A 17,653-nucleotide genomic window follows, 5' to 3' on the forward strand; every position below is an offset into this window, starting at 1 on the left:
CACTTTTAAGCTTTTAAATCAAGGATATGGAGAGATAAACCTCCCTCACCGACGTGCCAAAACAATGGAGCCCCTTCGATTCATTCTTTTTAGCAAATCTTAGCTCTATCTTTCTTAATTAATAAGACTACCATTACTTTAGAATTCTAAATGAGTCAATTGAGAAAAACCTTAACGTGGATATAATCTTCACCCAAAATTATCAATATATCAATGAATATTTAATATCATGGATACAATCTTAACAATGCATCTTACTCATAATAACAAAACAAGTGTTAGCTATATGGTAAGCTTGATGGTATTAGTTGCCACTAAAATCCTTTTCAAAAAAAAAAAAAAACAAAAAAAGCGGGCGGGTCGGGTTAATGTCCAAATTTGTACGGGTAAATTTTGAGTCATTTCCGGGCCATTACTACGAGCCTGTCTCGTTAGATATTGCAACGAGTTGGGCTACAGCTTTTGTTGGGCCTAAAAAACCATGCCACAATAGTCACACAGCTAAACTACTTTTTAGCTAACATACGTTAGTTTTAATTGATTTGATTAAAAGACAGATTAGTTTTATTAGTATTTACCCCTCCCACCTATAAATGTTAAATTAAAAATTTTATATTTATAAATAAACCTTAGTCAAATTTTGATTAATTTTTTATTTATCCATTTTTAAAATATACTTTCAATTTTTAAATTAAATTTAATTATTTTGAGTCAATTCCTATTCCTACAATTAAAAAAATGCATTGTTTTTTCAAATTGTTGTGCCAAATAAAATCATTAAAATTAAACACATGAATAATATTTAAAATTCTAAACAATATCATTTAACCATTCATACAATATTCAATATGTTTTGCTATTTTTAAAGCGACTTAATTATTTTAACCATTCCCTTAATCACCCCACAATTACTTGACAGCTTTTTTTTGGCATTTTTTTTAATATTGTTCTAAATGAAACTTATTTTAAAAATATAGTTGTTTAATTAAAAATATTAAAAATATTGTAAATTTTGAAACTTATTTTAAAAATATTGTACTTTTAAAAAACAGAAAGTTAGTCTCTTCGAGACCATTCAGACGTGGCGCCACATGCGCTGCGCACCACATAAATTTTTTTAAAAATTTGAACGTGGTTGTCTCTTCATGTCGATCGATTCATTTTTGGAAAAATAAAATAAAATTTATTATATTATATATTTATTATTTAGTAGTTTAAATATAGAAAACTATTTAGTGATGCAATGGCCCTAATATCACTTCAATCCCATTCGAATCTTGGGTTACGCATCTCTTCTCTCTTTTTTACTTAATATAAATAATAGTATATTAACCATTAATCATCTCTTTTCTCTTTTTTACTTTCTTTTTTATAATCATTAATCATCTCTTTTTCTCTTTTTTACTTAATATAAATAATAGTATATAAAATATAAACAAAAATATATAAAATAAAAGAAAATACAATGATGGTAATAAGTTTAAAATGGTAATATTAAGTAAAAAAGAGAAAAATAAATAATATATATATATATATATATATATATATAAAATGATTAATGGTTATAAAATAAAAAAATATGCAACCCAATATTCGAACTTGGGATGAAAGAGGTATTAGGATAGTAATACACTTACTACATCACTAAACAGTTTTTTACATAAAAACTACTAAATAATATATAATATAACAAATTTTATTTGACACCACGTTCAAATTTTAAAAAAATTTACGTGACACTGCATCTAAATGGTAGTCCAACTTCTATTTTTTAAAAGTAAAATATTTTTAAAATAAATTTCAAAACCTACAATATTTTTAATTAAACAACTGTATTTTTAAAATAAGTTTCATTTAGAACAATATTAAAAAAAACCCCTTCTTTTTGTCTCAAACTGTAACACGTTCTACAAATTGAATGAAGATAAATTAAAGTCCAATAACATTATAAAAATGAATAAATATCTTAGCTGCAATTGTAAACTTTTACCATTGTTAAATAATTACTGCTAAATATGAAACTTTACTTCTATATCCCTATAAATAGTATAGGTCTATTTATTTAAAGGATACGTATTCGCTTAATCAAGAACAATATAGGAAGAATTTCCATCTTCAAACGATTTAATTCATGCTTAATATTGTAAATTAAATAGAAATTTCGACAAAATCCTACCTGCGGCAGTAACTTGAAAACCAAACGTGAAAGATTAGTAAAAATAATGTTCGTGATCTGCTCCCAAATCCTCTAGAGGCCGAGACTATGAATCAGCCTCGGTAACAGTCTAGACTCTCGAGGATGTACCAAAAGAGAGAGATTACTAAATTCTATCGCACAACATTTGAGCTACGCAGGCACTGCAAATAAACCTGAAAAGCCTTCGAAATGTGCTTCCAAGTACATTCATATATTAAATTTTTCATCTAGTTAATCTTCTATCATTCATATATTTATTCGTGTAATGATGAACCAACAATATACACACAACAGAAGAAATAAATATAAAACATATGAAAATTGTTCAGTCTGAGAAGATATGAAATTTTCCATTTATCTAGAAGGTGATTCGAAAAGCAACTTTTAAAATAGAATATTATGAAATTAATATGGCTACTTTGTGTGATGGTTTTGGAGGAAATCGAGTTTTATTTAAAATAAAGTTTAAATGGTAACGCATCTTTTAGGTGACTATATATATGTTGAAATTGGTAGATCAATGCAGCTAAAATTTAACAAAATTAATCAACGATCTTAAAAAAAAATGTTTCTATACAGTATCCGCTGGATAAGAAACCACTTATCTTTATCAGTCGGATATCTAATTTCTCGATGTTAAAAAAGTGTTGATTCCAAATAGTATTCATTTTACCTATTCACACTCACTAATATTCATGAACATCTGAACTTCGGATTTGGAACATAAATTACCAGAAACTGATCAAAATTTAAAAACGAATTGAAAAGCCATGTAAAATTTCAAAGAAAATCACGTTGAAACAATCGGTTGGATAAAGGAGATCAAAATGTTGGAAAATCTGAATGCATAAGCTTCATGAGAGAAGCAAATGCCAGAATCTCATCTCCCATGAACATTACTATCGGCAACGTACAGCGCTGAAAACGCTACAGAATAACTAGAAGCGCATCAGAGACTCTAATTTATTGCCTTCCGAACCAGATCGCAAACAGTTGAAAATCAAAATCAAAATCCAATTTGATAAAGTAATCGCAAAAAGAACACGGCGGAGGCCTCAGAAAATATGGATTGATTTGTATACTCCATCGAAATACTTCTCAGATGGTACGGACAAATTGTTAAACATCATAGGCCATTAGAGAACAACGAAATCGAAATCTGAGAGAAAATATTACCATAGAAGAAAAAGAAGGCCCTGCGAACGCATCGAGAAGACTGGTATGAGCGAACTGCTGAATTTGGGGAATATGAAGAGATTGAGGCTTGGGGGTGTTTAAATAGAAGATTCATGGAAACCCTAGAACCAGAATCACATTTGCGAAATTACCAACGCACCCTCGGTGGTTTTCTGCTTCTGCCCCAAAGTAGGGTTTTTCTTTTTTTTTTTCTTTTTTCCCTTTTTATGTTAATTAAAGCCCCGTTTTGTTTTATTTTTATATATTCTTTTTAATTTTAGCTTATAAACCATTTTTAAATCGTTTATTTGATTTGTTATATCTATATCTATATATTAAGAGGGGTTATAGGGAGGAATTTTGTACTTTTAATTTCAACATTCCCGATATTTTGAGGGCAATTTTATCCTTCAACTATAAATTTTTCCCTCCCCTCCCCCTTTTTCTACCTCCGCTACTTTTCCCTTTTTTTTCATTTCTTTAAAAATATTTAATCTCCATCATTATAAATTTTACTTTTCCCAAATTAATTTTTTCTTTTTAATAAACTCTTCCTTAAAGGATAGAATATTTCTTTCAAAAGTTTCGTAACTTTTAATTTTCTACAACTAGAGTTTTTTATTACTGTTGCTCCCAACTTTTTCTTCATCAAAATTTGAGTTTCTTTTCTCTCGGTATGTTAACTTTCTCCTTTAGTCAATGTCTTGTGTTTTTCTTATATTTAGTTAGATTGTTTGATCGAATATTCAACTTTTTTAGTTATTTTTTTTCAAACGACTCAATCAATTGGAAAAAGGAAAGGGAAAATGAGTGATAAGATCGAATCACCGGATCCACTTGGGATGACACTTGATAACCGCGATGACTCTCTCAATGACCTCCTCCTTCGTAAGGTGATCATCGTGTGATGAAAATAGCCAGAGCAATCTATCGGAACATGGCTGCGGTTGGCATTCCCGGCGAGCTGGGCAAGGAATTGGACCGGAACTCGAACATGGCAAAGAGTCCCGCATCTCTATCTCTCACTGTTTTTTTTGTATTTTATTTTTCAATGACTCAAATAAGAAATTGAAACAAAGTTTTATTTATTGTTATGTTTAGGAAAAAAAGATGGAAAATTCATGAATATGTGCTTTTTTAGAGAAAAAAATTAAGTAATTGAAGAATAATACTTTTACTCACACTAACCGCATCAATGGGTGATGAGAATTATTGAGACGTTGTTTTATCAGATAAATATTAAAATACGAAAAAACTTGGTGAGGTAAACAATTAGAGATAAAAAAAATCAAATTAGATTATAAATTTTAACTATTTAATTAAATTTTATATTTTTAAACATTGAAATAAAAACTATGAAATTTCACCTGCACCGCGCGTGTTTGTTACTAGTAGTTTTTAAAAATGTTATTGAAATTAAGTCAATTAAGTAGTTTTTAAATTTTTGTTTTTATTTTTTTAATTTAGTTCATAGTTCAAAGGTGTTTGTAGCAGTAGTGAAAAACATATATAATAAATTAAAATGGAATAATGTAGTGAATAACATATATAATAAATTAAAATGGGATAAGTAATGCTTTTAAGATAGAAATGGTCTCATTTGCCATCATCGTCAAAATGAAGTATGAACTTTGATAGTGTCTGTTTGGTTCTTAAACTTTAAAAACATTCAATTTCATTCTTACAATTTTACTGGCAATTATGTATAGTAGTTTAGCCCGTTACATTTAGTTTGTCCATCTGCACTTACTTTTATGTTATGTTATAAAGAGCTAACATTAATCTATTAGAAAATTGTTATATCATTGTTTAGTTAATGTGTCAATATTAAGGGACTACACAAATCAAAGCGAGCATAATTCAGCGATAATTGACCTATATCTCCAATCAAGATGTTGTAAATCTGATCTCCCACCCCACATTTTGTAGTTAAAAAGAGAGAGACCACACATCGCTTCTTAAATTTACGTTCATATTTGTTGACACTTTTTTTAAATTAGAGACTTAAGATCTATAATAATTAGCATTCGTATAATAATAAAGATGCAATTTAACTTAAATAGAAAGTTAGACAACCATTTTAACCCATTCCTTAAATCCACTTCTCTCCCTCCCAATTAAATAGATAGACCGTGCTAAAAGATAAAGATTAAAGAGCAAACACTCAATTATACCAAAGTGAGTATAGCTTAACGGTATTTACTTTATAAATACCATTTTATAATTTTCATTAGGTTGGAGGTTCAAATCACACTCCTTCTTATTGTACTAACAAAATCAAAATGGGAGGCAATTCATATTTACTTAAATAATTATCATTGTCAACACGAACATGACTCAACAGTAAATAACATACACTATTTATCTTTATATATTGATATCAAGTAATATTGTCAAGCACATAGGTAAAGTGTGATGATAAATCTCCGATCAGATGTACTAAAAAAACTTAAATAATTTATAGATTAAAATTAATTTATTTTGGTCTCTATACTTAAAGTAAGTATTTAATCTATGAATTTTAGATTGTAACGATTTAGTCAATGAATTTTAAAATTGGTAACAATTTAGTTTTTGAACCTTAAAATGCAACAATTCAGTCGGGTAGTTTATAGATTGTAACAATTTAATCCATACCACGAATGATCTCATCAGAATTAAATGTCAATTTTTATTATATAACAATTTAATATTTGTAATTTATAAATACACGTGTATTTCGTCAATTCATCCATTTACACATATAAGAAATCCATCGGGTCTTGACAATATTTTTCATCATAAATACTAAAACGTCATATAACTTTTGTAACTAAAGTATTATAGGTTAAAGTTTATGAACTAATGGACTAAATCTTTTAGAAATTCCAAAATGTTTTTTATTATTTAATTTTTACCAAATTATTAATACATTGACTTATTGATGGATAACCTATAGATGACAATGGGGCGAGATGAGACTGGAGGGCCCATCTCCATCCCCGCCCCCGTCCCCGAAATTTTGGGGACGAGGATTCTCCAATCGGAGATGGATTTCACATGGAACCCGTCTCCGCTAAATATTTTATTATTTTTTATGGGAGTTAAAATTAAATAAAATGTGGCTAAATTACAATTGGACTTGAGTTAAAAAAAATAAAATAGTAATTATTAAAATTAATAATAATTAATATTATTAAAATTAATAATAATTAATATTATTATATATATAATAATAATAAAATATTAAACGGGCCGGAGACAGACCGTCCCGTCCCTTCCGGGGACCCTGTTTAGGATCCCCGATTTGATCCCGTTCCCGATCAAATCGGGAATTCCCCGACCCAACCGGGTCGGGTCTTTTTTTTTTTTTTGGGTGCCCCGAGCCTAGCTAAATAAAATAAACTAACTATTTGAGAATTGAGAATTGAGATTTGTTCTATTCCTTGAAGTTGTAGGAGCCTAATATCTGTGAAGGGAAAAAGAAAAATCAGGCATTTGCGGACGAACCCTCTGCATCTGCATCTGTAGCTCTATTGATGTACAGACTACAGAGCTAGAGAGAGTGTTCGACGAGTTGGAGATGGATGAATCAGAGGGACTACAAAATCAAACTCCCAATCTTAGCTCTAATGGTGATGGGGGGGCCAAAGATTCCAAGGGCAAGTCCTGCAAGGGCTGCCTCTATTACTCTTCACTTCAGAAATCCAAATCTAAAACTCCCACCTGCATTGGATTGTCCAAAACTCTCGAACAAGGTATCTCTTCATTTTCCCCCTCGCTCATTTCTCGTTATTTTCCTTCTCGCATGTTCAGATTCCGTTGGATTGCCAAGAAATTGATGGTATCGGTAACTAGTCCAGAATCTCTTAGATTCGTAATTTGCTGTATTCGATTTCTCTATCTGTGGAGTTGGTTATCCTGTACTTGGGGCCGCTATTTTTCTCTGTGTTGTTGTATGTTAACTCCTGCAATGCCATTTCTTGAGATTAAAGGACTTGGGTTTTTTTTTTTTTTGGTTCATAGGTCACCGACTTACCGGTGTGTGGTATTTTTTCTTAATGTCTATGGCGGTTCTGCATGTCTTTCTTCACATTGACACCAAGTGTTTGAAGGCTGTCGTTTTATTTGTTGGGACATCCTTGTGAAAAATGGAGGGAATTGGCCCTCGAATCTATTCTTAATGGCTTCAGGCAACCCAGAATCAAGTTTTATTTGTTTATTTTTCATCACGAGATTCAACTTCTTTGTGGCGTCAAGTTTATAGTCAAAGTCAAGTTCCTCTAGACAAATACTATGAAAGCGAGGAATCAAAGTATTTTTAAGATAGATTTACTGTGTGGCCTGAGAGGTTAGTTGGACTTCTTAATGGCGCTTGATTACTATTTTATTGTAACTTTTCATTGATGAATGAAAGGTTATGTTTCTATTAAAAATAAGAAACAATTTCATTAATGATGTGAAATAGATGGAGGTAAGATAGTCAATACTATAATTGTTGAAAAAAGAAACAATTTTACTTATAGAAAGAGGTAAAAGAGGGAGGGGTTTAAACAAGTGAAGGGCATTTCTTGGTCATTGGAGATTCTATTGTTCTTCTCTAGCCAAAGAGTCCAAAAGGAGCTCCTATAAATTGAAGCCGAAGGATTTATTTTACTTTCTTGAATGATAACCCACCATAATTGTAGTAAGGACTAGGGGTTTTCTGATGTCCATAGGAGCACAACCCATTCCACTTGAAACTGGAAAGGATGAAAAGTCTAGAAATTTCCTGCATATGTGCAAGTGAGGAATATGACTTTGTGATTTTGATTCTTCCTTGCAAATCAGGATTTCACTTGGAAAGATAGCACACCAAGGAAGCCATTTTTAACCTATCATGATTGTTTATGCTTGAGTGGTTAAGCTCCCAAAAGAACTTGATATTTATTTTTTTGGGTATTTTTCAAATGCCAATGTAGTGAGGGGAGTTTGCTGCACAATTTAACAAGGTCATGGATGAGGGGGCTTACTGAGAAGAGGCCTATTGGGTCAAGCTGCCATAACCACCAAGTGTCTGTAATGATATGTGAAAAGAGGGGAGCAAGTGGATCACTAAAGCCAATTACTGAATCTCAAAATCCAGAAAGTGTCTTCTGAATCAAGTTTTTAATAGGAAACTCGAGGATTTTGTATAAACATAAAGTAGAGAAAATTTTGGGAAAATTATTATATAGAGTAGGAATCTTTTGGGAATTGAAGTGAAAACGAAACTACCATTGCAGAAGAATATCTCGATGTACTGCACCAAAGATAAAGCATGGTTGGTGGTACTATCAACAGAAAAAGAGACGAAGATATTAGCTGGACGGGGCACATATCATTAGAATGAGCTACATAAATGAACTTGGAAGTATGAGAGAAAGTAAAGTAGGAGTACTTGTGAAAAAGGATTTCTGGATAAGTGTTCCGGAATAAGGTTGTTGGAATTGGATAAGGTGTTTGAAAAGGAAGAGAGGATTAGTTAGAAGAATTCAAGGCACCTCCAGATGTCTGCAGTAGTGCCTTAGAAAGGTGATATTTAACCATGCAAAGATCAAGAAATCACTTGAAGTCGCCCTAGTGGTGCAGCAAGCTGCAAAATCCTCAAATACTCTCCTCAAGGTCATTGGTCGACCTTTGTCACCATTTCCATAAGATATCAATATATATGGTGGGATTAGTCAAGATGCATAATGCATATGAACTAGTTTAGACACTAATGGTTATTAAAAAAAGTGCAACAGCAGAATAAAACCCATAAAGTTTTGCATGTGCTTCGCATATTTGGATATGATAGTTTTGTGTTTTCAGTGATGGTAGAGATGGGACAATTTGCCAATGTGCACATCGTCTTGTCTGAGATACTCCGTTTTGCCAACCAGATTCTCAATTATGTGATTTATTGCCCCAAAGTTGAGATGTATTTTGTATCGTAAAGATTTCCATAGTTGCTCTTGCAGCCTTTTGAGTGGACACACACATCATTCATTTGAGATTGCACAAGTTGTATATGTTGAAGAGAATTTACTGGAGGAGTTGCTCAAGATTTTATTTAAATGTAAAGGTATGATTGTATGGACTATTGAAAAGTGGTGTTAATACTTTTTATAATTGAAACTTCAGTTTGTTCACAACTTCACATTGTTATGCAATTGCTTGTGTCCTTTGTGGGGTTTCACCTTTGAGCAATTTGGGAATTTTCTTCGATTGAAGTTCTTAGATTGATAGCTTGAACAAACAAGCTGAGCTTTCATTCAGTATTCTGAAACATTTTGTAGTTATTTTATTCTCTTAAATGACCCCCCCATCCCCCAGTTCTCAACTAAACTAACATTAAATTTCACTAGATACATAGTAATCTTCAATTTTTCTAAGCAGTACCCAACTACGTAGTGGGAGAAACTGAGTTGGAAGCTTCAAAAGAGGGACGTAATCTAACAGATTTCAAGTATGCTTGCGTTGGTTACTCTGTCTACTTAGAAAAGAAAGATTCATCAGATGATGTACCAAACAAACAAGCTGAGCTTCCCTTCTGCGTTGGTTTAGAGGTTTGTAATGTCTCAGTTTTTACTTTAAGATGCATAAAATATTGAAATAACATTCTCTCTCCCTCTCTCTCTCTCCTGTTTGACATATTTAGCATAAAACATGTCTATTTTTAGCTTTCATCTGCTTAGAAGTGTGGTGCTCAGTTTACTCTCTATAATTGAGCTTAAAACTTATTATATTGGAATTTGGAGGCTCATTGTTTATGATGATGCATGTGCATGTAAATTAAAATATTATAGCACCTGGAACCTCTATGATGGAACTTGCATGCATGTATTAATCCTCAAGTGTTGTGGTATAGTAACATTAAATCTCTCTTTCAAGTTGAATTATTGATCTTTTTGGATACGAGATTTAAAATTTTAGATGCAGTTCAATTTCTATTTCATCTAAAGGTTATTCTTTTACCATTTTACATCTTGACAACAAACAACAAACATATCCTTGTTTTCAGGTATTGTTGGACAAAAGACCTGCGGAACATTCCCATGCTCATACTCATATTCATGATAAAACTGAAGGTACTACAAGTTACTATTTCCTTTTTTTAGTACTAATATCTCAGTTTTGGTTGTTTTTCCTCTTCTGGATGGATAACTTCTTTAAATTTAGCGTGAATCCTCATCAAGATTTTCCTATATTCTTTATTATTTAATCGTCCTATATACCCCGAACCCCAGTTGCGAGATTGATAAACTTCTATTACTCCATTGTTGCAGAGATACTAATCTTTGTAGAGCCCATTTTCTTGCTATTCAAATGTTCTTCTGGACTTAATTTGTTCTTTATATTCAACAGATAGCCCTGCCTTTCCACAGCCGCGGAACTACAAACCATCTTATTCGGCTGGAGATGAGTATCTGAACAGGCAAGAATTTCTTGAAACTCGTCATTTGACTGCTCAAAGGGCTTTTTTTCAGGCCACGTTTGATAACCCTTCCATTTTTAGATTTTTTTGTTTTGAGAACTTTCATCCATGTATTTCTATTTAATTTTAGGCCAAATTTTGAAAATCAGTAAAACAGTCTCTAAAAATTTGACTTTGTTTTATAACTTTGGCGGAGAATTCATGTGTTTTTAAGGAACGTGAATAATATACCAAAGAATGCAAATGTGCAGGTTTAAAAGGAACGCGACCCTTGTCGCATCAGGTGTAGCCAGGAATGTAAACAGAGTTTGCAACTACATAAAAGAGAGTTTCGATGATATCTTATACCCTTATCGGCGACGACCGAAATGAGGTACGTCCACGGATAAATGAAATAAAGTCAGTCATTATACAGTAAGTAGGGTTGGATTATGTGAAATATTGATCAAATTCTGATCTTTCTTGACTGAGAGGAGCATGTCATCTTCACTTGGCTGTAATAAATAATGTAATGAATTTTATTATCAATGATTGTTCATGTTTTGATGCAACCTTTGAATTTTGCTGGAAGAGGAATCGAAGCTTCGTCTTCGAATGAGTTTCAAATGGATGTTTTACTAGTTTATATGTCATGTATAATCTTTTTTCACCCTTTTTATCGTAAATTGAAGATGACTTTTTTATGTTCAGAATCCTTCTACAGTTTTTACCCTTCAAATTGTATAGTTTAACCAATGCAAACCCCCCCTAAAAAAATGCAAATCTAGTAATAATATAAATGTCTTAAATTAAATATTTAAAAATAGTCTCTTTGCTTGTTTCATAATGATTCTGTTTTACTTTTAGTTTTTTTAATTAAATAATTTAGCTAGTTTATCGGGTGTTTTTCACGTTGGCAGTCAGAAATTTTTTACTAAAACTACATCTTGGTCAGAGACGTGCTAATTATTCAGCTTATGTTGACAAAAGAATTATTTTATTGTCCTTAATTTTTCATTTGGTTAAGATTTTATGCGCCATTTATTAATGTTTTTCTAACCATACGTTTCAAATAAATTTGAATTGCATATTAAAAGAAGAGAAAGGTATTGAAATATATACTTTATTTTTTTTCTCCGCTCAGTCTTTTTTTTTAATAAAGAAAACTAGTTTAGTTGTTTTCAACTTTTTAACACTTTTTTTTTCAGATTTTATTTAAAAAGAAAATGAATAAGCTATAAAATAGTCATAAATATTTAAAAATAAAACTGAATTAATTATCAAATAAAATTTTAAAATAAATAACTAAAAACAAATTAGATGCTACATGTTTCTTAACTAAAAAAGTCATAAGATCAGGAGGCAATTCCCTTAAATTACTCAAAGTTGCATGACATTCATGAATACAAAAAGAATACAAATGGTTTAAATACTTTTTTTACTTTTATATTTTCAAGTTTGGTTCATTTTGCTCCTTGAAACATGTTTCAATTTTGTTCAGTTCGACTCTTTCATTTTTCTTTTATCTCGTTTATTTCAACTGTGGATATAATCTGTGTTAAAATTTTATATATAAAGGTCAAATTGTTAAATTTTTTAAAAGTATAATGACTAAAACAAATATTTCAAAAACACGGAAATTAAAATAAACAAAAGTTGAATAGATATTTTTAAAATATAGAAATTAAAATGAACCCAGAGTTGAAATTAGATTAGCGAAAGGTAAACCAAAGTAAATTAGACGGTGAAAAAAAGGTAGATCCTTTGAATATAAAAAGGAAAGAAAGAAAAAAGAAATAGATAGTAAAATATTGTTCACCAAAGAAAGTGGCATTAATGTTTGTTGAATCCAATCAACCACCGCTACCAATTTGGTCCCCTTCCAAAAAGTAGAGATAATTTCAACCATTCATACCAACCCACCCACCCTTTATTGCTCTCTACAATCCCTCCAATAATGTCTCTCAACAATAAATTTAAAAGCTTCAATAATGTCTCTTCTCCCCACACCCAACCCACTTTTCTCCCTTCTTTTAAAAAAAACTATATAAAAAACAAAATTCAAACCTCCAAACTTAAAAGAAAATAGAACGAACTTACTCAAAAAGAAGGTGAGTAGTATTTATATTCTTAAAACTAACTGAATAATACAAAAATACAAAAATATCCTCTTTTTCCTAGTCCTAATCCTATCTAAGTAAATCTAATCTAATCTACATCAACAAAATCTAATTTAATCAAATTAATATCACAAAAATACTAAACTAAAATTAATTCCCTCGTTCTAAATTCAATGCCTCCCTACCCCTAACAAATACAAAATGGATCCCTAAAAAAATCTGCCTTTTTTGGTCCCACTTTTTTCTTATCTTTCCGGCCCAGCCAACCCGGTTCATTTTCATTCAGTAACTCTGGACCATTGGGGTCAACTCGGTTGTCGGTTCGGGAACCTCTTTCATCTTCCTCATTTCGATCACTTTCCGGTGGCTGTTTGAGTGAACACCGGTACAGAAAGTGGGGCTGAGAGCCGGTCTGTATTCCGGGAAGAGCCGGCCGGACTTGAACCGGACCCCACATGCGTTGCAGAGTGTTTTGGCGCCGTTCGGCCCGGTCCGCCACTGTGGGGTCTTCTGAACCAGACAATGGCTGCACCGCCGAGGATTCTGGCCGGTCGGACCGCTGCTTCCGCTTTGAAGAGTCGCCGCCGCTGCCTTTTTCCTCTGCTTTTTCGGAGGCTCGCCGGAGGCGTTCGACGAGTCCACGTTCTCGCCGGCGTCGAAGAAGATGAACCACGGCGCAGCAGCGGAGGAAACTCCGGAGGACGTCGACGAGGAAGATGACGACGGCGATTGGTTCAGAGAAGAACCGGTCGATTTCGCTTGACGGGATTGTCTCGACCTTTTCGTTCTCGGTCTGACCGGAAAAGTCGTCGGAAAACACGAAATTACCGCTCCGGCAAGTCGTCTCTCCGATTCCGGCCGGCTCTTCTTAAGAAACGTTTGTGTTTCAACTTGGGTTTTCACGGCGGCGCACGATAGAGAGAATTCCGAGCAGGAATCGTCCACAAATTGAGAAACCCATTCAAGATCAGCCAGAGCATCGCCCTGAGAAGGGGAGACTTTTAAATTTATTTTTCCATTAAATACTTCCCCAAATCTTCAAACAAGAGAACCCCCAAAAAAACCCAGAAAGTTACCGGAATAGCGAGGTCGACGGCGAGCAGCGACTTGGAATCGTCCTCCTCGACGGCCGGAAAACCGCCGGACTGGTTCAAATTAGAACCGCCATCGTCTTCGGAGGAAACAGAGAGCCGATCTTTCTCAGAGTCCTCTTCGTAATCGTCATGTTCTTGAACTCTCAAAGCAGACCCATGTTCGGAATCTCCATTAGAGAAATTGAAGAAGTCGTCGACCTCAAAATCCTCGCCGGCGACGAGATTTGCTCCGTTTAAACCCCAGATTTCCTCCACCAGAGCGTCTTGTTGGGCGGATTTCATGGCTAATTCACAGAGGAAACTGGATTTCAAAGCCTTCGCTTCCAAACACTCCATTTCTACATCCAAAACCAACGAATTATTTAGATTTCAGAACACTCCGACATCCAAAACAGAATCAAAACAGATTAAAAAATAGGAAAAAAGAAAAAGAAAAAGAAATTCCTTCTTCTTGTTGTTGATTAACTAATAAAATTACCCGAGAGAGAGAGAGAGAGAGAGAAATGGGAGGAAAAATGGGAAGAGATGGGGTCAGAGCAGCGGCAGTTGCAGTTGCAGATTCCAAATTTTGAAAAGATAAATTGGGGTTTTCTTTTTTGGTGTGGATTTGAAATATATAAAAATTTATATTTAATTTGGTAGAAAATTAAATTTGAAGTTTTTAAGAGGACACTTGGTTTTATCATTTTGGTGGGGCTGACTTTTCTTTTGTTGGTCTCCCATCAGCAGCAGGCTTCGCCGGCTTCTTCCACCCAACCACGACCACCACTCTTTATTATTTTTTTTCTTTTTCTTTTTTCCCTTTTATTAATATTACTATTTCCTATCTTATTACCAAATTGTACTGTCTCACTCACTTCCACATCCGTTCAAACCAAAAAAAAAAAAAAAAAAACGTTTTGAAATTTGTTGGGATTATGGGTAAAGTTGGAATCAACAACCGAGCACTATAGCAGTGCAAAGTTTTACTTGTAAAAGTCCACATCGGCTGACTTGCTGACGTGTTAACTCGATCAAAATCACGCATCAACCGTTAACTTTGATTAAGAGTAATATTATTGGTCGAAATAATAATACTTCTCTACTGATGAGTCCTATAATAAATTAGTGAATTTGGAATTGAATTTTGGTAGATTGAGAAGCGGACAGGTGGAGGACTGAGATTGGATGGTGAGATGTGGAGGAGAGAGAAAAGGGCTAAAAAGTAAAAGAAGAGAGAGAAAGAGAAGGAAGGAGGAAGCACAGCAGAAGCCTTCATAGTTTGTTCTGTATCTTGTCGTTATCCATAATTCCTTAGTGGATTTTCCAATTCTGTGCGTTGAAATTTCCATTATTTACGATAATGGAATTTTTCGGGTTTTGGCTTTTGCCGCGTTAATTACGATTGCCCCTTTTTTTTTTAATTTTTTTTTTAACTTTTACTTTTATACGCATGCCTTTCTGGCGGGACTTTGGCTCATTCTTGACCCCACTCTCGGAGAAAGCGCGTGCAAAAACAGTGGACCGTTGGATGACCGACTATTTCGATCGGACGGTCGCCCACGAGAGGCGTGAAGTTCACGGGGAGAGAGGAAAGTGAGTGATGGTCGGTTTTTTGTATGATTTATTTATTGGTGATTGGGTGCCAGAAGATCATGGAAACTCGCGTTGGCAGGCACCGTGAGCGCGTTGCATAATTGACTTTTTTTTTTTAGAAGAAAAAAATTAATGTTGGGGTATAAAAGGGTATTTTTATTCGTATTTCTAAATATGACTTTATATATACTTGATTTTAAATTAAATAAATAAATAGTGTTTGCCACTTTGCCTAACCATTTTAGTTGATATGTCATTACAGTGATAAAATTTTAAAAGTTCGAATAGTTACATATTTAATATTTATTTGACATTTATATTATAAAAATTTATCGTAATATGAATAATTTAAATTTAGAATGGACAAAATAATTTAGAGAGAGTGAGTTTAAACAATAGAAATATATTCATTTGCTGTTGTAACTGCCTTGTACCACGAACCACCTTTTTTTATACATGCTTTAATTTTTAGGAAAATTCTGTATTATTTCACTCATATGGTAACACTACAAATTTAAATTCATCACATTAACTCTTTAAGTTAAAAGTAAATAAATATCTATCGATCGTTAATATGTACTATTTCTTTTGAGGTTGGAGATTCGATCCTCCATATCTCTAGATTGTTGTACTAAAAAAAATACTTATATTATACTATAAATAAAGGAAAAAATTAGTAAACTAATTTCTATCTTTTGTATGCATATGTCTTATCATTTTCAGATTTCTTCAATTGTTAATTAATATTTCTAGAAACGATGGATACAAAAGGGGAAAGGTATACTGTAGCTCCTTGATTAATTGTCGCGGATTCGTTTGCTGATTTGGACTAAAGTTTTATTATTATTATTTTTTTTTTTTTTGGGGACGAAAGTATTTGAATTGAAAATTTCGGCCATCTTTGACGGAACCAGACTTTTTTAACAGTCCACTATCTCTCTTGCTTATCCTCTTCTTTTTTTTTTCTTTTTTTTTTCCTCATACGTTTTTTATTTTTTAGTCTTGGATTTCTTTATTTATTTTTTGTTTTATTTTCTGAATTAAATTTTTTTTTTTAGTATTTCTATTCTTACAAAAATTCGAACTTAGTTGTCACTTTTATGATGAAAATGTGGTGTGACACTAATGAAATCTCTTTGGTTTGACTAAGTCTATTATAAATTGCCTATAATGGACTTGTGTTTGACTTAGATTAATCATTATTTGCATTATAAATTTAAATTAATTTTGAGGTGCTCTAAATAGATTTAATCACCCATGTTTGGGGCTACCCACCTTATTATTTGTTTGTTTGGATATAAACAATGCTTTACATGTTTGTTAACTTAAAAGAAGTAAAAATTCAAGGGAAGTGATTAAATATTGAATTTAATCAAAATTGAAGTGATAAATTAAATTTTTTAATTTTAAATCAATTAAATGTGTGTGACGAATGTCGATTTTACCCCTGAACTTGCCACTTTGTAAGGTATTGTGACGTTGAACCGATACCACATCTGAATGAGGGAGCCTGAGATTATGGATGAATGGTCAATAAAGGCTCAAAAGAATTGATAATTACTACCTATACTAACAAGGTACATCTTCCTTTTCGATAACTCAATTGTAAGAACTCAAAAGATAGTAGGGAGGGCGATTAGGACCAAATTCAGATTTCGAATCTTAATATGAATCATGGACGTGAGATGTTACCTTTTTCACGATTCTTCAAAGGAATGTTTATTGGGGAGTAAAAATTACCATTTCTTAAAAAACTTAAAGTAAATATTACCACCTTTATCAAAGTATAAGGTACAACTTGATGCAATTAATAGACGTTTTTACTTAAAATAATTGATTTTCCCCTAAATATTGTCGTATTTAAAGTAAAAACTTGGTATTTAATTATATTTTAAAATAAAGTTAAATAGTGTAAAATTGAAAACTACATTTGAAATATGGAAGCCATTGAAAGTTGAATTACAATTTATTGTATATAAAGTACATTCCACAAATCACGTGCATTGTCTTCCATAATTTATGCGTTGCCCTTATCATCATCACCTCCTTCTCTCTCTTAATGAGTGGTAGAATCCAAAAGCAAAGAGCTTTCAAA

At 32.5% G+C, this 17,653-nt stretch overlaps 2 protein-coding genes and 1 non-coding gene across 3 annotated transcripts; 1 reads left to right on the forward strand and 2 right to left on the reverse strand.

The window, feature by feature from the left end:
* Positions 1-3,247: 3,247 nt before the first annotated feature.
* On the reverse strand, positions 3,248-3,332 carry LOC148212747 (small nucleolar RNA snoR117). Its single transcript, XR_015789532.1, has one exon. It is a non-coding gene; the product is annotated as a small nucleolar RNA snoR117 (small nucleolar RNA).
* A 3,446-nt stretch (positions 3,333-6,778) lies between these two features.
* Positions 6,779-11,341, forward strand: LOC111015399 (altered inheritance of mitochondria protein). The gene is made up of 5 exons (XM_088120369.1): positions 6,779-7,110; positions 9,752-9,921; positions 10,377-10,443; positions 10,721-10,790; positions 11,042-11,341. Exons 1-5 carry the CDS (start codon positions 6,936-6,938, stop codon positions 11,160-11,162), a joined length of 603 nt encoding a protein of 200 aa, XP_087976495.1. The 5' UTR covers positions 6,779-6,935; the 3' UTR covers positions 11,163-11,341.
* A 1,524-nt stretch (positions 11,342-12,865) lies between these two features.
* Positions 12,866-14,623, reverse strand: LOC148212748 (GATA transcription factor 5-like). The gene is made up of 3 exons (XM_088120599.1): positions 14,462-14,623; positions 13,966-14,321; positions 12,866-13,873 (listed from the first exon to the last, which is right to left on the reverse strand). Exons 2-3 carry the CDS (start codon positions 14,317-14,319, stop codon positions 13,172-13,174), a joined length of 1,056 nt encoding a protein of 351 aa, XP_087976725.1. The 5' UTR covers positions 14,320-14,321; positions 14,462-14,623; the 3' UTR covers positions 12,866-13,171.
* Positions 14,624-17,653: the final 3,030 nt, after the last annotated feature.

The sequence above is a fragment of the Momordica charantia genome (assembly GCF_013281855.1).
Source record: "Momordica charantia cultivar OHB3-1 chromosome 2 unlocalized genomic scaffold, Mcharantia_2.0 BLBB01000002.1, whole genome shotgun sequence".
Taxonomy (NCBI): Eukaryota; Viridiplantae; Streptophyta; class Magnoliopsida; order Cucurbitales; family Cucurbitaceae; genus Momordica; species Momordica charantia.

Bases quoted from the DNA above. Each gene is read 5' to 3' on its own strand.
- LOC111015399 (XM_088120369.1), top strand. From the start codon at position 6,936: ATGGATGAATCAGAGGGACTACAAAATCAAACTCCCAATCTTAGCTCT. The intron at 7,111-9,751 runs GTATCTCTTCAT...TTTTCTAAGCAG, and splicing joins GTCCAAAACTCTCGAACAAG to TACCCAACTACGTAGTGGGA. The intron at 9,922-10,376 runs GTTTGTAATGTC...CCTTGTTTTCAG, and splicing joins CCTTCTGCGTTGGTTTAGAG to GTATTGTTGGACAAAAGACC.
- LOC148212748 (XM_088120599.1), bottom strand. From the start codon at position 14,319: ATGGAGTGTTTGGAAGCGAAGGCTTTGAAATCCAGTTTCCTCTGTGAA. The intron at 13,874-13,965 runs GTAACTTTCTGG...TCCCCTTCTCAG, and splicing joins CCGTCGACCTCGCTATTCCG to GGCGATGCTCTGGCTGATCT.